The sequence below is a fragment of the Corticium candelabrum genome, chromosome 17, assembly GCF_963422355.1.
Source record: "Corticium candelabrum chromosome 17, ooCorCand1.1, whole genome shotgun sequence".
Taxonomy (NCBI): Eukaryota; Metazoa; Porifera; class Homoscleromorpha; order Homosclerophorida; family Plakinidae; genus Corticium; species Corticium candelabrum.
In genome coordinates, this window is record NC_085101.1 from 6,294,920 (window position 1) to 6,320,076 (window position 25,157).

The 25,157-nt window shown below is 39.6% G+C and overlaps 3 protein-coding genes across 4 annotated transcripts; 2 read left to right on the plus strand and 1 right to left on the minus strand.

The window, feature by feature from the left end:
* Positions 1-71: 71 nt before the first annotated feature.
* Positions 72-678, minus strand: LOC134193332 (uncharacterized). Its single transcript, XM_062662165.1, has one exon. The coding sequence runs from the start codon at positions 636-638 to the stop codon at positions 300-302; it is 339 nt and encodes a 112-aa protein (XP_062518149.1). The 5' UTR covers positions 639-678; the 3' UTR covers positions 72-299.
* A 1,914-nt stretch (positions 679-2,592) lies between these two features.
* LOC134192807 (ATP-binding cassette sub-family A member 2-like) lies at positions 2,593-19,905 on the plus strand. 2 transcript variants are annotated; one of them, XM_062661565.1, is made up of 42 exons: positions 2,593-2,771; positions 3,305-3,627; positions 4,236-4,328; positions 4,387-4,485; positions 4,540-4,611; positions 4,669-4,933; positions 6,763-6,884; positions 6,952-7,459; positions 7,652-7,760; positions 7,811-7,859; positions 7,913-8,040; positions 8,401-8,521; positions 8,586-8,693; positions 9,115-9,197; positions 9,262-9,400; positions 9,953-10,054; positions 10,354-10,456; positions 10,519-10,632; positions 10,908-10,966; positions 11,023-11,129; positions 11,461-11,592; positions 11,651-11,737; positions 11,980-12,793; positions 12,857-12,956; positions 13,126-13,281; positions 13,420-14,250; positions 14,359-14,419; positions 15,676-15,850; positions 15,916-16,031; positions 16,839-16,992; positions 17,049-17,178; positions 17,242-17,383; positions 17,432-17,576; positions 17,636-17,695; positions 17,782-17,888; positions 18,076-18,217; positions 18,414-18,548; positions 18,604-18,707; positions 18,765-18,857; positions 19,173-19,278; positions 19,464-19,601; positions 19,663-19,905. In XM_062661565.1, exons 1-42 carry the CDS (start codon positions 2,663-2,665, stop codon positions 19,807-19,809), a joined length of 6,888 nt encoding a protein of 2,295 aa, XP_062517549.1. In that variant the 5' UTR covers positions 2,593-2,662; the 3' UTR covers positions 19,810-19,905. The 2 variants fall into 2 exon arrangements, with proteins under 2 accessions (XP_062517549.1, XP_062517550.1); XM_062661566.1 differs by having other exon boundaries at positions 17,453-17,576.
* A 676-nt stretch (positions 19,906-20,581) lies between these two features.
* On the plus strand, positions 20,582-23,436 carry LOC134193233 (uncharacterized). Its single transcript, XM_062662055.1, has 7 exons — positions 20,582-20,703; positions 21,780-22,193; positions 22,265-22,402; positions 22,643-22,715; positions 22,875-22,914; positions 22,968-23,076; positions 23,246-23,436. The coding sequence occupies exons 1-7, from the start codon at positions 20,613-20,615 to the stop codon at positions 23,296-23,298; spliced, it is 918 nt and encodes a 305-aa protein (XP_062518039.1). The 5' UTR covers positions 20,582-20,612; the 3' UTR covers positions 23,299-23,436.
* The last annotated feature ends 1,721 nt before the right edge of the window (positions 23,437-25,157 follow it).

The following is a 25,157-nucleotide window of genomic DNA, read 5'->3' on the forward strand; positions in this document are numbered from 1 at the left end:
ACCTCCTCTACGTGGGAGAGAGCAGGGAATTTATGGATCAGACTTGTCTGGACAAGACTCAAATGCAAATACATGTATTAATTAATTAGACATGTCTGGACAAGTACTGTCACTGTACCTCGAATAGAAGACACATAGGTTTACAATCAACGGTACTAAGTGTGGTTATTTTACTAATTTCTATACGTCGCATCAGTAAAAGTGTAGATACACGTTTGTCAATGGTTTTGCACTCTAATTACTAACTAAATAACGTCTGGATACGCGATTAATTAAGCAAGCAAGCGAGCGATCTTCAGTTACTTTTTGTAGCACCGTGTCTTGACGCTCTCCTGTTTTTTGTTGTCTGGGTAGCGATAGCGCTGTTGCAACTTCGCTTCAACGCATAGTGGATTTTCACTAAGCTTCCAGTGACATCGCAGGGTTTCTCCTCGAGCAACACGCTCTCCGATGTCTTTATTTCCGCGCTGTTTATAATGTTCACGAAGTCGTACTCGAATGGAGACTTCGCTCTCTCCACCGTAGAGCCGAGTAAATCGTTGTCCACGAATATATCCAATTTCGTAAACTCCAGAAGCAGCTGGAGCTTGCATATAATCTTCCAAAGGGATGGACCGCGAAAAACGAGCTGCAGCCATATCGACGTCTAGGAACGTTGAAGTGCTTGACTAGAGCTGAAGTTTGTCTTGCTTTATATTAGGGAAATTCCTTTTAGAGTCGCTAATTGTAATTGCCGAGTATTACGCAATCGGGAAAGTTTGTTTAGGTAACTTTCAGTAATTGCGTAACTTAATTGTCGTTAATTAATTAATGAAATGAATTTGTAATGTAGGTTGACAAATTTTGGCACAGTAACTACCTACCGAGTGGTGGTTTATGAATAGATACTTTTATTCTACTCACACACTAGTACTATGATGGCTGCAGCATGCACATGCAAGCACCTACTCTAGGTACTAACTCTAGCTTAATTAAAAATACGTCTAATTAATTTTGTAATGTTAAAATTTTAGTTTTGATGCAAACAGCATTATCAATTTTTAATCTGATCTGGTTTAGACAATGTACTGTAGATTATTAACTATAAATATTGTTTGTCAAAGAGTAAATTATTTATATTAATTATAAAATACTTATTTAATTAATTAAAGACGTGAGTGCATAAAGATTTCGAATCATCTATCTGAAAGGCGTATAAAAGAAACAGCATCGGGAAACAGACACGTGCACTGCATTGCAGTACGTGATAATATGTAGACTAAAATTTTAGTGTAAGGTGATCTCGATACAAAACCCTAAAATTAAAAGTTAGACGTGGTAGTATTCATATATATATATATATATTGAAGACTACCACCTGCAACACAACACGTGTGTGTGTGTGTGTGTGTGTGTGTGTGTGTGTGTGTGTGTGTGTGTGTGTGTGTGTGTGTGTGTGTGTGTGTGTGTGTGTGTGTGTGTGTGTGTGTGTGCATTGAAGACTACCACCTGTAACACAACATCCCTTTCTCAAGCCTTTCAGAACTTCTTTGAACAATTATCTGTGAAACTCTGGTTATTCAATGCTCGTTTAGTGCACGGTTGTATGCAACTGCATTCTTCTAGTGACTCTCTTTGGGACTTGCTCACCTAGTATATGTTGATGTTTCACACACGTGTATGTGTGTAAAAGAAATAGAATATATATATCAATGTTTCTTATATTTTACCCACTAACAGTGGGCAAACACATCACACATACTCCCACATACTATATATATATATATATATATATATATATATATATATATATATATATATATATTTCTGAACAATGCTGGTATCAGTAGATCGGTTTGTAATTTGCATCAGCAACTGTTTGTAAAGCTATGGTTATACAATGCTAAGATGGTGTTATGTAGAATAGCTTTAGATGGTAGAGTTGATCCCAGTTGGAATCTGTAAGAAGTATAAATATATACATGTCTAGATAATACATATATATATATATATATATATATATATATATATATATATATATATATATATATATATTATAACTATGCGCCTTACCAGGGAGGCACCCTAATCATTAAACTATTAGTGGATACTTTGCTTTTAGATGGATAGAGCAAGTTTGTGTAGGCGCGGCCACATCCGGGTTTGCGTGTCTGTCACCGTGTGTCTGTCACCGTGTGTCACGTCAACAACCCGTCGATGCCATGAGACTCAAACAGCCACTGCTGAAACTGAAGCTGTTATTGTGGAAAAATATAACATTGAAAAGACGTCAGCCGGTGAGCACCACCATCAATCAATCTAAATTTTGTCGAAATCAGAGTGATACTGCATACTCTAGTGCACGATCAGCACATTTGCTGTCATTTCTTCTCTGTTTTACTTGTAGGTTGTGATTGCCATTGAGGTTCTCTGTCCACTGGCTTTAGCTGTAACTCTCAGTTTGTTCCGGCTTGACCCCAACAATGAACCTGAGAGGAAAGATGCTGTTTCATTTGCTGCACGAGCTCTGCCTTCTGCAGGAGTCTTGCCTTTCCTTCAAGGGGTTGTGTGCGATCCTAACGTTCAGTTGGGATCTGAGAGGGGTTACTGGACGGAAAGGAGTGATGATGGATTTGTGCATTTAAATCCTCATGTTGGTGAGATTATTGGCAATTTGACGGAAATGCTGAATGATCCTGACGTTGGATGGTCATCATTGATGGAATTGCCACGTGATATGCAGAGAGTTGGTGACGACTGGACAGAGATAGTGGAGGATTTAAATTTTTATGGTAATGATTGTGTGTGTGTGTGTGTGTGTGTGTGCGTGTGTGTGTGTGTGTGTGTGTGTGTGTGTGTTTGCTTTTGTGTGTGTGTGTTTGTTCGTGTTTGTTTGTTTGTTTGTGTGTGTGTGTGTGCATGCGTGTGTGTCCATGTGTGTGTCCATGTGTGTGTTTGTTTGTGTGTTTGTTTGTGTGTTTGTTTGTGTGTTTGTTTGTGTGTTTGTTTGTGTGTGTGTGTTTGTGTGTGTGTGTGTGTGTGTGTGTGTGTGTGTGTGCGCGCGTGCATGTCCATGTGTGTGTCCATGTGTGTGTTTGTTTGTATGTTTGTTTATGTGTGTGCTTGTGTGTGTGTGTGTGTGTGTGCACGCGCTTGTGTGTGTGTGTGTGTGTGTGTGTGTGTGTGTGTGTGTGTGTGTGTAAATCTACTTTACTGAGATAATCATATTGCAATAGTAATAAGGAATTTGTATGGTGACATTAATTAATTTAATTAATTAAATTAATTAATCAAAATGCATTTATATTGTTGTCATATATTTTAGGTATTTCTTTTATTCCTCTGTCTGAAATCGTCACAAATAACACAGAATTTAAAACTTTTCTACGGAACGATTTGAATCTGACTGAAAGAGTTTTGAATTCATTTTCGTCATCGTCAGTTAATATGAGTCACTTGATGAAGTCCTCCGTTGACAACACAGTGAGATTCTATCAATGTTTAATTGATCCGTTTGCTCTAACAGCAAATCAGTGTGAGTTCGAGAAAAGTATTGTGTCCAATCCTTCTCCATATGGACTGATGGTAGCTACATTACTCCAAGCTATACAACAGCAAGACATCAATCTAATACAAAAGGATATACAGGTATAATACCTAATGACGTGATGTGAATCTCGTGTAGTAACAAGCAATAATCTGAGCTACTAAGGCTGTAGGATGCCGCACAGCCTGCATGGCCACACAGGCTTTCAAAGTTGACTTTGGTCTGCATCACAAAAACTGCCACTTTCGGTCTTGGTGTTAGGTAATTAAATAAGTAATATATCGTTTCAAGGTATATTACTAGTGAACTGTAACGCACATACAGAGAAGTACAGCTGCTTTGTCTGCTGCTTTGAAACGATGTGAGAACAAGTTGTAAGATACATGTTAATATCAATGGAGTAGTAAGGTAACGGTTGTGGTTGCCCTGTAAGGCACGTGACAAGGGCATTACCTAAGTCATGCCTACGTAACGCGCTAGGCCGCATAAATTTAAATTTTGTTTCTACCGTGCTGGCTACTATGTGACCATGATAGTGGCTTTGCAAGTTGGTTTAGTCCTATTGTGTTGTATTGGAACATGAATTGGTGAGATGCATCTCTCAATACAATGACCAATGTATCTCTGCCATACACACTTACAGTTTGCATTATCTGCTAATTTATAAGTAGAGTTGCTATTGAAATTGCCTAATTTGTGACATGCTTAGGAGCTGCTGATAACGTCGGCTATCCTACGCAGCTTCTCTTGTGATGACAGAGGGCTGATGCATTTGTTCAAGTTTCATTCACGGCAAGACGAGGTAATATCAGTTTGATATCATAATAGGTGATGTTGTGGTAGTCTATTGCATGTTATAGAATAACGTTGAGTCTGCTCTGTGTGGTCTGAGTAAAGTGCAGAGGGAAAGTTTGGCAAGAGAACTTGCCGGTCAACTAACTGCTTCAAAGGCAATGCAGGTATTCACTTTGTGTTTACAGTGAATTTATTGGCAAAGCATACTTTCCTTACAGGATATGGATTTATCAGATTCTCTTCCATTGTATCAGCATATAAGTACAGACACACAAACGCTAGCCAATGATGTTAGTATTTGATATCAACAAGATTTTTCTGACAATTAATTAATATTGTTTTTGTAGTATAAATTTGTGTCTAAGCTGCAATTCTATGTGAGATCTTTGTATGAAGCAGATCCTGATTTATGGGAATTGCAGTCAGTACGATATGCGTATCGTGGACCTGTGAGAGGCGATCCGGTTGATATCGTAGAGCAGTTAGGGCCGAACAGCTTCACTGCAAAGTATACTAACAAAATACAACAGAACATCAAGTGTCGTCTTCTCTGTGGGAATTTCACATCATACTGCAAGACAACAAGTCTTGGTGCATCAAGACCACTTAGATGTAAGTTACACACACACACACACACACACACACACACACACACACACACACACACACACACACACACACACACACACACACACACACACACACACACACACACACTATTATTGACACAACAGACATTTTTCATTGATGGAGTTCAAGCATTTATACAGTAGTGGACCTGACGAGTAATTAGAATCAACATCTGAGAATAGACTGATATGAAATACTTCAAAATATCCCTCTGCCGGTGATTGGACTCAATACAGTTTTTCGAAACCGGTTCAGAGAATGCCATTTATGATTACTATAGTGACTGAAATTGGACATTTTTACCCACAATAGTGCTTCTAGCAACTCAGGTATACAATGGCACATCTCCAACATGTTTCTTTCTCCATCTCTTCACCATAGGTAAATCCTGTGAGCTGAGCGAAGGCACTGAGTCTGCTATCTTGCGTTTGCATAAGAGTGGTCACTCCTTGTCTGAGATTGCTGTTTCTCTTTGTCTGAACAGCCAAACAGTTTGGTATGTTGTTCAGAAGTTCAAGGGGAGAGGAACTGTCTCTGCTGGAAAGAGATCTGGACGTCCTAGAAAAACCGACAGTTGTTTTGATTGTTGCCTCAAGAGTCTGTCATTAAAAGACGTCTCTAAGTTGGGTCAAGAAATGGCTGTGGAGACTGGAATCAAAGTATCCAACAGGACCATCCAGAGGCAGCTTTGTACAGCTGATCTATACAGCTTTGTTTCAAAGAAGAAGCCATTCATCTCGGAGCGCAACAGGAAAAAGCGTCTTGCCTTTGCACGTGAGCATCAACATTAAACGACTGAGAGCTGGGCTGAAGTGCTGTGGACGGATGAGTGCAAGTACAACATCAAGGTCTCAGATGGGGTTGTCTATGTGAGAAGGAGAGTTGGAGAAGCCCTGAACCCCAATTGCCTTTGTGGGACAGTCAAACATGGTGGTGGTGGCATCATGGTGTGGGGGTCAATGTCGGCCTCGGGTGTTAGTAGGATTTACAGGGTCCAAGGTACCCTAAAATCTGACCAATACCTAAGAATCCTACAACGAGAAATGGTGCCAAGCATGAAAGACTTGTTTGGCCACAACAAAGCCATTTTCCAGCAGGACAATGATCCAAAGCACACAGCGAAGGTGACCAAAGTGTGGCTCAGCAAGCAGTCGTTTTGTGTCCTTGAGTGGCCTCCGCAGAGCCCTGACTTGAATCCCATTGAAAAGTTATGGGAAATTTTCAATCAGCACCAGGACAAGTCAAAGGGAATCAAGAATGAAGATGAGCTGTGGGAAGAGTGTCAAGAAACATGGAAGAAGGTCTCCATGGATATTTGCCACAAGCTGGTCGAGTTGATTTTTCGTAGGGTTGCAGAGGTCATTAAACACAAGGGTGGAAGCACAAAATACTAATACAGCAACTTCTTGGTCAACGGTTGTCAAGCAATGGCAAAATCAAGACTGATTGGTACAGAATTGAGTCTAAATCAGTTGGTTGTTGCAATTTAAGATTATCGTTACAACCTAGTTAAAAGCCAATTAAGTAAGTTTACATTACAACTTATCAAAGCATATTCAATGCAAACAATATTCCAACCTTTGAAAACAAACTAACTTATCAATTTATGCTCATATCAGCACTTATTTCCATTCTGTAGGCCAGAATATGATAAAAAATCAACAAAAAACTACCCGGCAAATACTTTTGTCCACTACTGTACGTGTACATGGACATGATACACTTTGGCTTTAGTTGTGTTGCTAAAATTATTTGTAGGTAATTAACACTATAATGTGCACATACATAATGCAATCAATTTTGCATTGTAGATGCATCAGGATATGAAGCAAAAGGCGCTAGGAAAGAAAAGTCAGTTGCTTCTCGCTTACAAGATGGTGTGAAGATATTGTATGCTCCTCAGACACATGTTGTCAATGAAGTCATTCGCTGGGTAAGCAGGCTAGCAGGCCAGCACGTCAGTGTGCCCATTGTGAATCAAATTATCACTGTTTTTTCAGGCTAACAGAACAATGGAGCAGATTGCTTCTCTTGGTCTGTTTGCATTGGAATTTGCTAACTACACAACTTCTCTTGAGTCTCTGATGGAAAACCTGACGTTCACGTCGAATTTTACAACTTCAGTTTTACAACAGATTTGTAACTTGACATCAGTGGTGAACAATCAGACAGAGAGTGTTCACACTGCTTCAAAGCTTATACGGCGATCTGATGTCACACGTTGGATGGATACTTTGCATTACAAAATGCAGAAATCGAATAAGACAAATGAGTCGTATGACTCGGATTTTGTGTTGAATGAGTATTGTAATCATTGGGAACAAATCTATTCCTCATTGTCTAATGGAAATCTTCAGAGTTTTGTTTCCATGCTCAATTCGCTGGCAAAGGGATTAGCCGATCAACTAAATGATCTGAAACTTGATGTGTGGATGGGGTTTCCTGATGAGCAGAGCCTTGATGAGTATGCAGCTCACTCAGTAATCAACGAGTCAACAATCTGGGCAGGTCAGTCAGCCGGCTTGTTATAGTCAGTACATTAGATAGACAAACAGACAAGATATAAACAAAGAGATGGACAGACAGCATAACAAATCAACAGAGACAGTGTCGGAGGGTAATCAGTAGAGACAACAGACACTGAGGTAGACAGATTCAATAGGCACATTCACATTGCTGTCATTTTGTGTTGTTGTCAAGGTGTCGTTTTTACCAACCTGTCAAGTAACTGGAGCCTTCCTCCTCACGTTCAGTACAAAATAAAGATGAACAAATCATTGGTGTTTGATCCTGGCCAACTACGAGACAGGTCACATGACCAAACCTAACATGTGGTTGATATTAATAGTTTTTATTTAGAGATTGGAGACCTGGACCACGAGACTCTGATTTCAATCTTTTGTATGAGGTCAGTTGTCTTTGTGTGTGTTAGTGAGGGTTTTGATGCTATTGATTTGGTAGGTGTTTGGTTTTGTGTACATACAAGACTTGATTGACAGAGCAATCGTGAACTTTGTCACAAACAAGACAGTCAACGAGCCAGGAGGATATCTGCAGCAGTTTCCATATCCTTGTTATAACTTTGACAGGTTGTTATGGAAGCTTTTGTTGTCAATTAATGCATGATCAACTGCTGGTTAGATCTTGTATGCTTGGTGTAATACAACAATGTGTGTGTGTGTGTGTGTTTGCTTTCTTTGTGTTCATATTTAGTTGTTATTTGATGTTTGCCCATTTGTGTTTGTTTGTTTGTTTGTTTGTTTGTTTCCTGTTGTCTGTACATCTGTCTGGTGTGTGTGTGTGTGTGTGTGTGTGTGTGTGTGTGTGTGTGTGTGTGTGTGTGTGTGTGTGTGTGTGTGTGTGTGTGTATGCACGTACGTATGTACATATGTATGATATATGTATGTTGTTTCAGAATTTGCTGACATTTGTATTATGGGGTTTTATAGATTTGCTGCTACTCTGTATCAGTACAGTCTGCTGTCAGTTGTTTTGGTGTTTTCTTGGGTCTTCTCTGTAGCCATGATAATCAGAAATGTTGTACATGAGAAAGAGCAGCGATTAAAGGAGGCAAGAGATTTCCTTGTTTGTTTACAGAGTCAATTTTGTGATGCTGATGGAACTATGTTTGTAGATGATGAAGATCATGGGAATCAGTGGAGCCTCTCTGTGGATTTCGTGGTTTATCACGAGTTTTCTGTCTGTTGCTGTCTCTTCCCTTGTACTTACAGTTATTCTGAAGGTTGGTTTGCCTACTGGCATATTTATGTTTTTAGGTCTGTCTGTTTGTCTGTCTTTTTGTCTGTCTGTCTGTCTGTCTGTCTGTCTGTTTGTCTGCCTGTCTGTCTGTTTGTCTGTCTGTTTGTTTTTGTGTCTGTCTATTTGCATGTGTGTTTATGTTTGTTTCCTTTGCCAGTTGTCATTTATCAATGGATAACAATCGGTCACTCTGTCTCTGTTTGTTGTTTGTTAGTGTGTGTGTGTGTGCGTGTGTGTGTTTGTTTGTTTCTCTGCTGCATGATTTTGCATCTGTATATGTCTGTCTGCTTTTTTGGATTGCCTGCATGCCTGCAGTCTTGTTGTTTGACTTCAGTTGTGTTATTGACCAGCTGTTTGTTGCTATGAACCATGCATCTTAATCACGGTGAGATTCTCTTGACTAGGTTGGCCGAGTGTTTATTCACAGCGATTTCTTAGTTATTTTTCTGTTTTTTCTCAATTATGGAGTAGCAATGGTAATGATGTGGTAATTCTACACAACAAGTCAATTTCATCACCAGATTTTACTGCATCTGATTTTTTGTTTTCAGTTTTGTTTTCTCTACTTTGTTCAACCGCTCAAACCTTGCAGCTGTGGCTGGTGGCATTCTCTATTTGGTGACGTACATTCCATTTAGTGTTTACCGGAATTATGAGTACGAGTTTGGTTTTTCTCAAAAAGGAGTTTTGGTATGGTTTTACACACATGATGGAGACTCATGACTTGAGTGATATTAATGCAAGTTTAGTTAAATATGGAGACGGATAGACAGACAAAACACTCAGACAGACAGACAGACAGACAGACAGACAGATTTGTTTTATTGTCATCAAACGTCACTACTTACATCACTTGCTGCAGTACTAAAAGTTCTACTTTCCTACTGTTCTTCGTTTTAATTAATGAATAGAACTATGAATGGCTTTGTCCATCTCTAGCTTGCCTTGTCCATCCAAACAATTCAGACAGACAGACAGACAGACAAAGACAGACGGATGGACAGACAGACAGATGGACAGATGGATGGACAAATGGACAGACAGACAGACAGAGAAAGGCTGACTGGCAGACAGGCAGACAATGAGCTATTGACTGCAAGATAATCGAATCATTACTTTCTATGTTAGAACTCTATTCTAAGCATATAGATGCACAGTACAGCGACTCACTGATGTAACAGGCAGACAGCAGGTGGGAAACAAAGCCTATTTCTTTAATTAATGAAATATATCTCTTTGTAGTGCTTGCTTTCAACGACTGCATTTGCGTCTGGTTGTAACTACATTGCCAGATGGGAAGAGATGGGAGATGGTATGCAATGGTATAACATTGGGGAAAGCACAGTATGGACACATAGATTCAGAATGACTTTAATTTTAACGCTTGAAATTTGCTGATTTTTTTGCGTCTGTCTGTCTGTCTGTCTGTCTGTCGTTGGGGACCCAAAGTGTGTTCTCTTGTCTGTTTGCCTGTTTGTGTAGTACTTTCTGTAAAGATTTGTTCATATGTCTATCTGCTTCTTTCTTTGTTTGACTGTCAGCTCGTCTTTTTGTATGTTTTTGTGTCTGTCTGTTTAGTTGGTCAGTCTATGGTGTCATTAGTGAAGATGTTTGCTGTTTTGTTTGATTCTTTCAATTTCCAGGTTCCTGGCGATACTTTCAGTTTTCTCTCTGTCAATTTATTCATTGCCATCGATGCTCTTCTCTATGCTATCTTGGTGTGGTATATAGACAGTGTGTTTCCTGGTAATTTATTTGTGTTTTCTTGTCATACGATGTTGATACGCTTGTTTTGTTTTCCCTCACAGGGCAGTATGGCATTCCTCGTTCTTGGTATTTTCCTTTGCAGTCATTGTTTTGGTGTAGAAATTGGAGATGCACGAAGGAACAAGAATACTCCAGATTGTCTGTTGAAACTCCAGGTATGGTAGTTGCATTCGCTTGCACGCACACACGCACACACACACACACACACACACACACACACACACACACACACACACACACACACACTATCTAAACAGAAGGATAGATAAGCACAGCAGAAATTGTGCAAAGTTTGATTTCACACGGACATGTTGGCACGTAGGTAAGCAGATGGACGGACAGAAGACAGACACTATTTGCTCACATACATGTACTATACTACAGCATTATTAGTATTTGAACCCTTCTTAGTACGATGGTGTCTGTTTAGACGAGACTGACTGTGCAGAAGACATCACCATTGGAGTATCAATTCGTAATCTGGTGAAAGTATGGTCTTTTAACCGACTAGATGTTTGTAGAGTGTTGAGCTTGCTGTGTTGTAGATATATGGAGGAGGAAAAGTGGCTGTAGACGATTTGACTTTGGATCTGTTTGAAGGACAGATCACTTGTTTATTGGGACGTAATGGTGCAGGGAAAACGACAACAATGTTAGTGATATTGCATATTGTGGATAGTGTGGTGTGGTGTGTGTGTGTGTGTGTGTGTGTGTGTGTGTGTGTGTGTGTGTGTGTGTGTGTGTGTGTGTGTGTGTGTGTGTAGATTTCTAAGGTTTATTGACTGTGTAATGTCAAGACATGATTACTCTAAACACACATTGTGTATATATATATATATATATATGTGTGTGTGTGTGTGTGTGTGTGTGTGTGTGTGTGTGTGTGTGTGTGTGTGTGTGTGTGTGTGTGTGTGTGTGTGTGTGTATGTGTATATATATATATATATATATATATATATATATATATATATATATATATATAGGTCTGTGTTGACCGGGTTGCTTCCTCCCACATCTGGTGTTGTACACGTTTTGGGAAGAGATGTAATGTCCGAAATTGTCAACATTAGAAAGGTGCTTGGTTTCTGTCCGCAACACAATATCCTGTTCAACAAGTCAGTTGTTTGCTTGTCACCTAGCTCAGGTATTGGAACTGTGTTTTGTTGTCTACAGGTTGACAGTTGAGGAGCATTTAAGGTTTTTCCTTACTATGAAATGTCCTTTTGAGAAAAGTTCTGAACTGAATGAAAATATAAACAGGTGTGCCTGTCATGTCTGTGTATGTGTTTTTGTAAACGTTGGTTGCATTAGTTCTTGGTCTGTATAGGCTTATGCATCTGTGTTGTGTTGTGTTGTGGTGTGGTGTGTTGTGTTGTTGTTGTTGTGATGTGTGTGTGTGTGTGTGTGTGTGTGTGTGTGTGTGTGTGTGTGTGTGTGTGTGTGTTTTGCAAGCATGCACAAATACACGTGTGTTGTCCCACTGTAAACTTTTCATTTTATAGATGGCTAAATGATTTATCTCTAACATCTAAAAGGAAGAGTTTGATCTCTTCCTTGTCCGGTGGTATGAAGAGGAAGTTGTCAGTAGCTATTGCGTTTGTGGGTAGTTCAAGACTTGTAGTTCTTGATGAACCCACTGCTGGTGTTGATCCTTATGCTAGAAGAGAAATCTGGGATCTTTTGGCAAAATACAAAGATGGTAGAACAATTGTTCTCTCTACTCACTACATGGATGAGGCTGACATTCTAGGTGATCGAGTTGCAGTAATCTCACATGGAAAGCTATGTTTTGTTGGTACACCCATAGCACTTAAAAGTCGTTTATGTCCTGGTTATCAGTTGACTTTAGTAAAACAACAGAAAGTGTGTTGTACTGCTTTGCTTTGTTCATCTGTCGATGCAAAGATTGATGGATTAGACGAGTCCGATCATTCACAGTTGTTTTCTGCTTTGGTTGAAGATGCTCAAACAGTAGATGGTGAGATCCTGAAAAGATCATCTCATGCCAGTTGTGCTACACATGCCACTAACTCAATGAGAAATGTGGTGGAACAAGAAACAGTATTATCTCATTGTCATGTGTTACAGAGACCAGCAACTTTTCGAAGTTTCAATATGGAGGATGTGAGAAAGTTTGTTCACTTGTATGTGAACGATGCTTGGCTACATGAAGACTCTGCAGCTGAGACAACTTTTACTATTCCAGCTACAGCAGCTAGAGACAGCCGATTCTCATCACTACTTAGAGAACTGGATTTGTGCAAAGAAAAGCTTGGCATTGCCAGCTATGGTGTTTCTGATTCATCGTTTGATCAGGTGAGATGATTGTATTAGATTTTGTTTGGTTTGCTTTGTATAATTGTTGTGTGAGTGTTGCAGGCATTTCTTGCTGTGACTGCAGAGACAGAAAAGGAGGAGGAATTGTCAGAGGACGGAGAAGATGTCAAGCAATTGTGTAGCACAAACATTTTGTTGAATTGTAAGAATGAACAATCAATAAATTGACACTGGCATGCAAGTGCACACACACACTCACGCACGCATACACGTACATAAACATACAGCAACATAATTAGTCATTGAGATCACAACTACAAAGTGTTTCAAAATTTAGTTTTGAACGTGATGTCTCTTTGTGATTTTTGTAGTTCTGAATATTGGATGCTGGTGCAGGCGACAGACAACTGCATCTGGCACTGATGTTTCACTAACAGATGTTACACATAGTACTGACAATCATGGTGACGATGAAGCTGAGAGCAATACCCTTCTGTTGTCACACAGTCAACAAGAGTCTCAAGAAGGTAATGAGTACGCAACCAGTGGTTTGTAATTTGATCTCAAGAGAGGTTGGAGCTTATGGCTTCAGCGTAACACATACTAGTAGACGATTTACTCAAAGATGTTGGGCGTGCAAGGGTAATGATTGAATGTTGATTTAGGTATATTTGTTGAGTCGACACAGTTTGCTGAAGGACTCTCTCTGCATTGGCAATGTTTCAAGGCACTCATGACCAAACGCTTTTTGTACACAAAAAGAGATGGGAAGGGATTCATTTGTCAAGTTATCCTTCCAGTTCTCTTTATTTTTGTTGCTTTACTTGTTGAGCACTTTAAGCCAGAACCAGTTAACAGTCAAATTGAGCTCTCTCCTACTGTCTATCCTGCAGACAGATATTTCCCATTTCTTAACTTTCAGAAAAACAAATCAGTGCCCACTCAATTAACTCGAGCAGTTGAACAACTATGTGGGATATCTGCCCATTTTCTTGTTGAACGTCTTGACAGAACTCCATGCATGCAGTATATGAGCAAGTTATCTGCAGCTGGAATCCGTAATGGTGACTGGTGGACTCATCCTTCTCACAACAATTGGTTACCATCTAATGTCTCTTGCAGTTGTACTCGAGGCAGACAGGTTTGTCCTGTTGATGTGGCTTCTTCTTCACCTCCAAGCCTTCAAACTATTGACAAAATAACAATCCAAGAGTTGAACAACAAAGTCAATGTGACTGACTACTTGATAAAGACGGTAGATGCATATGAGCTGCATCGATATGGTGGACTGACTGTTGGTAATGAGAACTCACAGTATGGAAATGTGAAAGCTAATGGAGATCACAAGCAATGGATTGAGATGCTGGGGGTTAGGACAGCAGCCAAAGCATGGTTTAATAATCGAGGCTATCATGCAGGACCTATTTATATCAATGTGTTGAATAATGCTATCTTGAGAGCAAATTTAAATGAATCAGAAAATATCAGTCAGTATGGTACGAAGATGTGTGTGTGTGTGTGTGTGTGTGTGTGTGTGTGTGTGTGTGTGTGTGTGTGTGTGTGTGTGTGTTGGATTGGTTAAGCTTGACTTTGTGGTATGTTAGGCATTACAACTTATTCTGATCCGTTCAGCTGGACTGCATCTCAGTTGGTGATTGAGAAAATGTAAGAAACATTGAAACCAGTGATGTGTTGTAGCAGGCACATGACAAAACTAGATAGACAGTTTGTGTGATATACCAAGCAGGTGGACAAGCAAACAGACAGACAGACAGACAGAAATACAGACAGACAGACAGAGAGACAGACAGACAGAGAGACAGACAGACAGATTGTTTTATTCTCTCCCAAACTGTAAATGTAACAATCGTAAAAATGAAAGCATTCTAAGCATTAACAAAAACTACTGAAACGTCTGAAGTCATAGCTGTTATCCTAATGAACATAGTGCTGAATATCTACATCAAAGAAAAAATCATCTATCTTACCTACATGCAATCTACTTATCTTCTTTAATGTAACTCTAGCATTACATCTTTGGATAATTATAGAAATCTGTCTACGCCATCTCGTCCTGAAGTCGGCTTCAGTACTTCTGCCTTCCAAATCTTTTGATTTCTTCGAGAGTGAGTTCAGGAAGATATCACCTTTCTGACCCCAGAACTCAAAGTGTTCAAAGACCAGAGGAACTAAGTTACATCCTGAACAGACAGAGCATTGTATTTGCTTTTCTTTCTCATCTCACACCTCTCAGCTGCATAGCCTGCTTCTTTAGATGCTCTATTTAGGATGTCTTTGCTCCAAGGGTGAGCCATGCTTACGTCCAACTCTGTGCTTGATTTATCGTACATCAAAATATCGGGGCGATTCTCAGATTCTGTATATTGTTCTCTTGGCTCCTTGTGATGGTGCAGTTGGAGCTCATTCAAACAACTGCACCATCCTGACACTATAGAATCGTGTTGCCAGACTGGTTCTCCTCCAAACTTGCAGGTGAGAAGATGATACCCAGTTCCATCCAGTTCTACTCCACATTCTCATTTGTTTATGCATGACTTAAAAGGCATTGGTAGACCGAGCCTCAGAAAGGACGCTAGACGGAAATCCTTGCATTAAGTGCGTACTTATCTGAGGATGACAGACAGACAGACAGACAGAACAAGGACTTTATGTCCTTATAATCTTATAGAACTTGAAATCTGTATGGACTCGTAATTAGCCTTTATTTGCTATTGTACCATAGTTCATGTTTGAAAATATACTACGATAGACAGACAGACAAACAGACAGACAGACAGACAGACAGACAAACAGACAAATGGATAGAAAGCGTATGGACATATTTGTAGATGAAGTCATACTCTACTTCACAGACTTCAAATCCCCTTCATTCTAACAATTCATGCATTTGTCTTTTGCAGACGGTCTGGTTATGACTTTGTGTTTGCCGTTTTTGCTATGATTGCTGTGTCATTTATTCCGCCTACGTTCATCATGTTTCTCATTCAAGAGCAAGCCAGTGGTGCTAAACACCAACAGATGATGTCTGGACTGCACCCACTGATCTACTGGACTGCCAATCTGGTGTGGGACTTGGTACATACAACAACGTCTTAAATTTATTATTTTATTGGCAGCAAATGTATTGTGTGTTGATATAGCTGAGTTACTTGGTGATGGTTCTTTGCCTTTCTGCAGTGTTTTTAGCCTTTCAGCCACCGACTTTTACATCATTGCAGAGCTTTCCGGCTGTGGTTGTGTTGTTTACTAGTTTTGGGTCAGTGCTATGTGGATAGCTGTCACTGTGTCTGTTGATGTGTGTTTGTTATTGTTTGTCTGTTTGTATGTTTGTTTAGTTGTGTGTGTGTTGTTTGTTTCTTGTGTCTGTGTGTGTTGGTGTTGTTTGTTTATTAATTGTGTCTTTGTGTATGTCTTTGTTGTTGTTTGTTTACTGTGTCTCTGTGTTGTTGTTTTTTTGTTGTTTGTTTATTGTGTCTCTGTGTTTGTCTTTGTTAGTTGTTGTTGTTTGTCTTTGTTTGTTGTTGTTGTTTGTTTATTGTGTCCATGTGTCTTTGTTGTTGTTTGTTTACTGTGTCTCTGTATCTTTGTTTGTTTACTGTGTCTGTGTGTGTTTGTTGTTGTTTATTTATTAACTGTGTCTCTGTGTGTGTCTTTGTTGTTGTTTGTTTATTGTGTCTCTGTGTGTCTGTTTGTTGTTGTTTGCTTACTCTGTTTCTCTGTCTTTGTTGTTTGCTTATTGTGTCTGTATGTGTGTGTGTGTGTGTGTGTGTGTTTGATTGTTATTGTTTGTTTATTGAGTTTGTGTATGTGTGCCTTTGTTGTTTACTGTATCCTGTATGTGTCTTTGTTGTTTTTTTGCTGTGTCTCTGTGTGTCTTTGTTTATTGTTGTTTGTTTATTGTGTCTGTGTGTTTGTTGTTGTTTGTTTATTGTGTTTGTGTATGTGTCTTTGTTTGTTGTTGTTTGTTTACTGTGTGTGTTTGTTTATTTGTTTTTTGTTTGTATTGTCTGTTTGTCTGCCAGTCGTTCTTGCTCTCACACATCCTAACAACTTTATATGTCAGGTGGGCTATGATCCCAATGTTGTACTTGACATCGTTCATCTTCCAAGACAGCAGTTTGGCATATGTGAGTATGTTGGCTCTCAGTCTTCTCATTGGTCTTCTCACAACCGTCACGTCAGCCATTCTACAATTCCTACAACAATACGACGATAGTGTCAGTCTATTTGCCATCTCAGATTTGCGAAATATATTGCTACTTTTCTGTTGTAGTATGATGATTTGAGCAGTCTTGCTCATCAACTCTTTCTTATCTTTCCAACGTACGGCCTTGGTCAAGGTCTGGTTGATATTGCATATGACTACTACACATCAAAAATCAATACAGATTTTGGTGACTTGGGTTGGTTTGAAATTTTCCTTTGCAGCCGCCTTGTGTGATCTTTCTGTGGTGGCTTTGCTGTAGGCATTAGCGTTGAGAGTGTTGGACCTTTCTCTCTGCAGCAACACGCTATTGGCATGAGTCTTATTGTGATGGTGACTGAAGGTATAGGATGTGTTGCTCTGGTTGTGTTAGTGGAATACAAGTTCTTCATATCAAAGTGGCTGTAAGTTAATTGCCAAGTTCTCAACTGATTACAACCATTTGTAGTTAGTTTTATTATCAAACAATCTAGTAAGAAGATGGACAAGGTTGATACTGTACCAGAAGGCGAAGATGAAGATGTAGCAGCGGAACGAAGAACAGTAATCAATGGAAGCAACTGTGATGTGGCACTACGACTTGTTAATCTAACTAAAGTGACTACATGGGTACATCACATCACATTACTTTGTGTAATTTGCATTTCTCTTTTGAGATCTATGGTTTGTCATTTCGAGCTGTTGACAATGTCTGCCTTTCTGTGTCTAAGCATGAGGTAAGGCATGCGAAGCACTGCATGACATTGGTAGTGAGATGTCAATGAATTTGCGTAGTATTTGAACGTACTCTCCATGTTTTCAGTGCTTTGGTTTGCTTGGCATGAATGGTGCTGGTAAAACTACTTTATTTCGGATGTTGACAGGAGATCTAGCTGTGACACACGGCGATGCAATGCTACTTGGTAAAAGGTTAGGAATATTTGACCGTTCCATTTTTCAACTGTATCTTGCTGTCTGTGTCACACACCAAGCATTAGGTCATTCTCTAAGCACACAAAGCGTACACTGTAACAGTTGCATGATGATTAAATTGACACATGCAATACAATATGTTTTTCGATGTGTGTATTGGTTGACTCATGTTGTTTGGACTTAGTATTGTGAGGAACATTCACAATGTTCGTCACAGTATTGGTTACTGCCCGCAGTTTGATGCTATCAATGATAAGTTGACTGGAAAGGAGCATCTTATACTGCAAGCACAACTGAAAGGAATGAGCACAGACGAAATGAAAGAGGCAAGTAGATTGCTTAGCAATAAATCAATCAGCAAGCAGCAAGTGGTTGAGGAAGTAGGTATAGGCAGACAGACAAGCAGGCTAGTGATTGACAAAGAGATGCTAGCAGAAAGTCTAGGGGGAAGTAGATAGTGACAAGATTAAACTAATAGGAGGCAGATTAACTTTAGTTGTACTATCTATTCTTGTCTTTTAGAACGTGCAATGGTGTCTTGAGATATTAGCACTGAGTGAGTATGGTGATGTGATGGCAGGAAAGTACAGTGGTGGCAACAGAAGGAAGTTATCCACTGCTATTGCTCTTGTTGGAAAACCTCAGATAGTCATTCTGGTAAATGTTGATGTTGTGCTGCATCTGGCTGGTCTCAGTTTACATATGATTGAAGGATGAACCTACAACAGGCATGGATCCTAGTGCTAGACGTTTCGTATGGAAAGTCATTCGTAACCTTACACGAGAAGGCCACTCTGTCATACTGTCTTCACACAGGTCAGGTGTTGCACTATAACAATGCAACACTATGTTCTTATTTTTAGCATTATGTAGCATGGAAGAGTGTGAAGCTGTATGCACACGAATAGGAATCATGGTGAATGGACGCTTTGTATGTCTTGGCAGCCCACAGCATCTGAAAACAAGGCACGTTCAACACACATTTGGGTTTTCCTATAACTAATTTGGTCTTCTTGGTGATCGCGAGCTCCACTGCAGGTTTTCAGTTAAGGGTGTATGTGATAGAAGAATATTATTGATATTACATTGATTAATTAATTAGCCACAATCACGTAGTTTGTAGCAAGTGAAGTGTCTGGAAGTTGTTAAGCTGTTGTCAATGTTTTGTTTTTTGTTATGTTGCATCTGCTTATCTAGTCGCCCAAATTTAGGAATGTTTTTATTGTCAGGGCAAACTTGCATTTGACTTGCTTTTTACGTGTTTGCTTGTTGTGGCTGTAGATATGGGAAAGGGTATACTATCACGTTGAGACTGAACAGGCACGAGGATAGTCTTGAAGTCATTACAGAGTTCTTCAGACAAACATTTCCATCTGCAATACTGAAGGTAGTCTAGAGTTTTGGCTGAACTGGGCTGCAGTGTGTTGTGGCAGCATGCATCTACGCACCATGTGCAGAAAGCGTCACTTTACAGTTTGTAAAAATTTCAATTGAGCAACTATATAAATGTGGTTTTATCCTTTTTTGCAGTTGTAATTATTTACAGTTATTTATTTGTTTTGTTTGTTACAGGAACGGCATTACAACATGTTACAGTTTCAACTGCTTGCAGATGATGTGTGCTTGTCTCATATCTTCACAGAGTTGGAAAATCGAAGAGAAGACTTTCATATTGATGACTTTTCTGTTTCCCAGACAACTCTTGACAATGTAACTACTTCCAGGATGTCAGTTGTTGCATCTTGTGTGATCAGATTTATGTGAAATGCAGATCTTCCTTGGGTTTGCAAAACAGCAGAGAGATGGCATTGAAGATTGCAATGAAAGAGCAGCTTTGTGGGCAACCTCAAGAGTTCTATATCGTGCAGATGAACAACATGTTTATGTTCAACATCCTTTAGACATGTCAGAGAATTAATGTCAGTTGATATAATTTGTATCAACGGTATGAATACATAGAGTAGCATGCATTTCTCAGGTTCTCATAATATATATTTATTAATTGATTACCAGGCACTGGGATCAGACACAGTGCGTGGTCTGCGTTCCTTGTGCAAGACTAAGTATTTACAGATATGAGTTTGTGTGTTATTTTGTATGAACACTGGCTCTGACAGTGTGTTGTTTAACTCTATTTTTGGAGCAGCTTGACAATTGCAACAAAATGTGGACCCAAACTGCTCCTCCAGTCAGTTGGACCCCACCAGAGGCGTGACACATTCCTGAACGTGACAGACCCGGTGTACAGGGTCTTTTCTCCGGTGTACAGGGTCTTTTCTCCGGTGTACAGGGTCTTTTCTCCGGCCTCCAGGGGAGCTAGCACGCTAGGTTGAAACCTCTTCCTGGTGTAACGGTTAGAGTTAGAGTTAGGGTTAGGGTTAGGGTTATGGAGCTGCAAACTAGGCGGGAGCCCTCACGGGCGGAAATTTTACTCTTGGGCAGCAACTCCAACGGAGATTTGACCCTGATCTCCGCTGAGGTCGTGCGCGGGCGAGGTTCTACCATGTGACTCATACTGAAATTTGACTGTTTGTGTTCTTTTTCTATTGTCGCACCGGGAATCTTTGTGGTGCAAGCTAACAGGAAATACGAGCACATCAGTATGAATTTACTATTATTTTAGTGCAAGGGTATAAAAAATTTTACTACGGGCCAAAACTGCGCGCGTTTGCTACTCAGTCACGTGACTTGTCCAAGTTCCGTACATGCCTCATATCAGTGATGTACAGCCTAGGATCTATGATGTGGTTGGTGAGGTATTTCTTTGTCTCTCAGACTGTGTTGTTACTCTGGAGTGGAGACATCGTTACACGTACGTGTGCTCTGATTAGTGATTCTGACTCTAGCTAGATACACATGTAGCTTCTGCTTGATTTCGTTATTGTTAGTTAACAAGTAAGCGAAGCTGAGTGCTAACACTAGCTGGTGAAACTCAGAGCGCAACTTACGGCTCAACTATTCATCTTACGATCAGAAACTCCGCTCGGGAATTATCTAGAGGTAGAGACTTCCGTACTATTTCCGTCTACGCTATGACAATAGGGATGTCCCAGCATAGCTACTGGCACTGCACACGTACAGAGTCTATGATCTAGTACATGCATGTGCCGTATGTTCTGGAGGTGCGACTCCCATCTGAGGTGCTAGCTTTTTTACCACTATAGTGGTTTGCGCACTCGTGTATTCGTCTTACCCTCGTGCTCCTGTCACGACATAGTCAAGAAAATTAGACCTACAGTGATCAATCTACTATTACTTATCTCTAGATACTAGAAAGAAACAAAGTTTATTTAGAAAGCTTTCACGCTGTTGTTTACTGAAGAAGAAAGATGTCGAGGAACTTATAATTATGCATGCCTAAAATATTGAATTATTTAACGTAAGCAGCAGGCTTCACTTGAGCAAACAACTCTATAGTCATTGCAAGATCTAAGCACCGTCTCAAGACATGACTAGCTAAAACTTCTAATTAGGCAATGTTGAACTAGACACATACCTGTATTTGAAGCATTCTTACATTAGCATTCCACAAACAACTGGGCTTAATTGTACTACAGCTCCATGTACATGTAGATCAAGCTCAAACTTCATGTACTCATACTTGCCCAAGCAGGTTGGGAGCAAGCTGATATAATGATTGAGTGACTGACGCTCACATTGTAAATTGACCAGAAAAAGAGAGCTGACTATGAGAAATTAATCTAACCACACCTAATGTATCTTAGGACAGCAAGAGGTAAGGGGGGATTACTTTCCAACTACATTTCTAGCTAGACCACTTTGCTAATTAAGCCGAAAATAAGTGAATTGACGTTTGGTTAATTTATGATACTTCAGTGAATATTGATTTGTGCCCGATATGTTAACTCCTCATATGTACGTGTCTAGATGCCATACACTGGCCTAGCATTTCTATTGTTGTTCCAACATGCTACTTTCGTCACAAGTTTCATTCCAGAGTGATATCGATGTTTCAACATCAGACTTATCTTGGGGACATGGAACTCATAGTTCATGACGGAGCATGTGGAAAAACCAACTCATTTAAAAGTGCGTTGTCTTACATCATGATAGAAGCAGCAGACAAAGATCCAAGGATAAAGTATTACTTTGACAAACAAACTTCACGTTCTGGAAGAGGTGAAGTAATGACAATTGGTGCCAAAAGAAACTTTCTACTGAACAAGGTAGCAACAGCACTAGTTGCTAATTTTGATGATGATGATTACTATTCTCCACACTACGTGGAAGAGATGGTCACACATTTAATACAAAATGATGCAGACATGATCAAACTTAATGGTAATGACATTTGATATTTAGAATTTTTGTTTTGCTATGATAAAGTACTAGTTAAACTGGTTGCTTTTTAGGCTGGTTTACTTATGGAATAGCCAAAGATATTACTATTGAAGGGGAGAATCCACTTGGGTTATGGTATTCTGACTTTTCAGAGACAAATTACATTGGATGGGGTTGGTCTTTAGTGTTTAAGATACAACTGTTTGGAGGTTAGTACACACATATACACACACACACGTACACACACACACACACACACACACACACACACACACGTACACACACACACACACGTACACACGTACACACACACACACACACACGTACACACACACACACACACACACACACACACACACACACACACACACACACACAACCACCATCACCACCATGCACCGTCACCACCAAAACAACTTGCTATGTGACATCATTTGTGTGTGATTTAGAATTTTCGTATTCTGACCTAATGGAAGGAGAAGAAGACAAATTTGTATCTTCTGTTGAGAAAAGTCAGTACAAGTGAGTTACTAATCTACACACTTTAGTAAACACCAGCTGCAGGTCTACATTGATCACTTAATTGCGCCTTGCAGTTTGTAGACACTCAACTTATAGGGAAAAGACGTCAGTCAGTATTCTGCGTATTAAGTTAATGATTATGACTTGCCTATTGTTTAGGCTTCATCATTTTGGAGATGAAAATTTTATTGCACTAAGAGTTATCATTACTACATTAATCTTGTACATAAACTGATTCTAGTTTGGTTTCAGATTGTGACTCAGTCTGTAGTTAGAGCAACTGGTATTCCACCACCTGTAAGTCGTTCGGGCAAAAAGATTTGTAATCGATATCACATACCTATCTTCTATCTCCCAAAAGGTACTCTCACCATGAAGATATACATGCACATAAACATGCATGCCATGCACAATACAATGTATCCACACTTAGATACACATATCACCAATTTTCTAACACCACAGACACTAAAAACACACAAAAATGTTAATGTGTGCATGTTTGCCAGTGTACATTTTTTCTTTTGTAGGATATGGTGAGACAGTAGAACCATGGCTGAGGATGTGGAATTTTAAAGAGTAGCACTTGTACAACGTCTAACGTTGAATTGAGATAAACGAATGAATAGATTGATATATTATTGAATTCTGTATTAGTTGCTCTACTTGTCAATATATTATACAAAATTTTATCTCAGAAATACACAGAGACATAGATTCAGTGGTGTCATTTGACAGGTCATGCATATAAGTTTTATAACTTTAGCGGTTGACCCTTCGTTTTGGAAATTGGAGGCCGGGCAACGTCTCGCTAGTCTCCTATAGCCAGCCCTTCCCCTTTTCGACTTTATATAAAACCTGTAAAGTATATCTAGCTGAACCTCAGAGATTCCATGTGCGAAAGCGTCTAGGCTTGCTGAGAGCCAAAACGTCACCTGCCGTACAGACTAGTAATTGTATTGTTGTATTTTAGTAAACAAATTATTGAATATCTACATATCTCTATAAAAGATAAAAGGCATTGTGTGTGTGTGTGTGTGTGTGTGTGTGTGTGTGTGTGTGTGCGTGCGTGCCTGTGTGTGTGTATAATTTTATAACCTAGATCATGCATGGGGCTTCATATCCCCCGAACGTGTTTGAAAAAACTCTTCCTGTTGCCCGTACATGTAACAGTTCAATTAGTATTATCTAGTATATTGCCCTAATCTAGCCGAAACGCGCTGATGATCTATAGCACCGGATGTAGAACTAAGACCAACGCCTATCTTGCATTATTCAATTCTGAAGTGCTGGAAATAACATTGGCATTAGCTCTACGCTTGACTAGCTTTCAACAGTTGTTGGGTATATGCGTTTGTGTGGTATCAGAACTCTAGGGCTGAAACCATATACTAGCCACACGTAAAAATTACTGACTGTTTGAGATATAGCTAGACGCGCGAACACCCTACGCGTACATTCCTTTTATTATTGTAGACTCGCTATTATAACTTACGACAAGAAGAGCTCGTACAGTCCCGCTACTAAACATTTAGAGCAACTGCAATATCAGTGGAACGGCATGGCAACAGCATCACAAAATACACTAACCAATAGATTGGAGTTGCGAAAATGACCTCTCGAAGTAGATGGGCGTGCCCGATAGTTTCACATTAATTCTAACTGCAGATAGCCTAGTATTAGCTGATGTGTTGGCAAAGCTGTCACGTTCCAGTCTTAAAATGCATGAATGAAAATTCACTCATTACTCACCCACCTGAAATCGTGAGCGTAAATATTTAAAAACCACCCTAGAGCTAAAATCAACACCTGTGTTGCTGAATCTAGACTGTAACACTGTACCTGGCAACATAACAACGACTCAAATCATGCTTGGTCTACGTACATGCCATAGGAGAATATAACTATTGAATCGTTGTCATCAAATTTCCAGACTAAAATCTAGATCCAGACTAACCAAGACAAACACGCAAACTAACATGTCACACACACACACGCACGCGCACGCACACACACACACACACACACACACACACACACTATGGTTTATAAGCAATGTTAGAATTTAATTAATTAAGCTCGTACAGTACCGTTGTGGTTCCGTACACTAGACCCATAAGTTGCCGCGCATGAGGTTGAAAAGTTCTCGGACTGCGAGGAACGTGCAAAACTAAAACTTTTTAAAATTTAGTTGAGTTTACAACGCGAAAAACGCAGTCACAATTAAAAAATCTAAAGATTTCTTTATAAAAGTATTTAGGAGCGTAGACAAGAATTTCTGTTGGGATTTGCAGTTAATATCAATAACAAAGTTTTTCTAGCTTATATGACAGTTTTCTTACGTAGTAACTTAAGGAATGTCAACATTACTATAGCACGTTAAAATTAGACAATAATATTTAGAGAGATACTTCTTGCCCGGCTAGCGTTCATTTTAGTTGT

Bases quoted from the DNA above. Each gene is read 5' to 3' on its own strand.
- LOC134193332 (XM_062662165.1), bottom strand. From the start codon at position 638: ATGGCTGCAGCTCGTTTTTCGCGGTCCATCCCTTTGGAAGATTATATG.
- LOC134192807 (XM_062661565.1), top strand. From the start codon at position 2,663: ATGCTGAATGATCCTGACGTTGGATGGTCATCATTGATGGAATTGCCA. The intron at 2,772-3,304 runs GTAATGATTGTG...CATATATTTTAG, and splicing joins GGAGGATTTAAATTTTTATG to GTATTTCTTTTATTCCTCTG. The intron at 10,967-11,022 runs GTATGGTCTTTT...GCTGTGTTGTAG, and splicing joins CAATTCGTAATCTGGTGAAA to ATATATGGAGGAGGAAAAGT.
- LOC134193233 (XM_062662055.1), top strand. From the start codon at position 20,613: ATGTACAGCCTAGGATCTATGATGTGGTTGGTGAGGTATTTCTTTGTC. The intron at 20,704-21,779 runs GTACGTGTGCTC...GTACGTGTCTAG, and splicing joins GAGTGGAGACATCGTTACAC to ATGCCATACACTGGCCTAGC. The intron at 22,403-22,642 runs GTTAGTACACAC...TGTGTGATTTAG, and splicing joins TAAGATACAACTGTTTGGAG to AATTTTCGTATTCTGACCTA.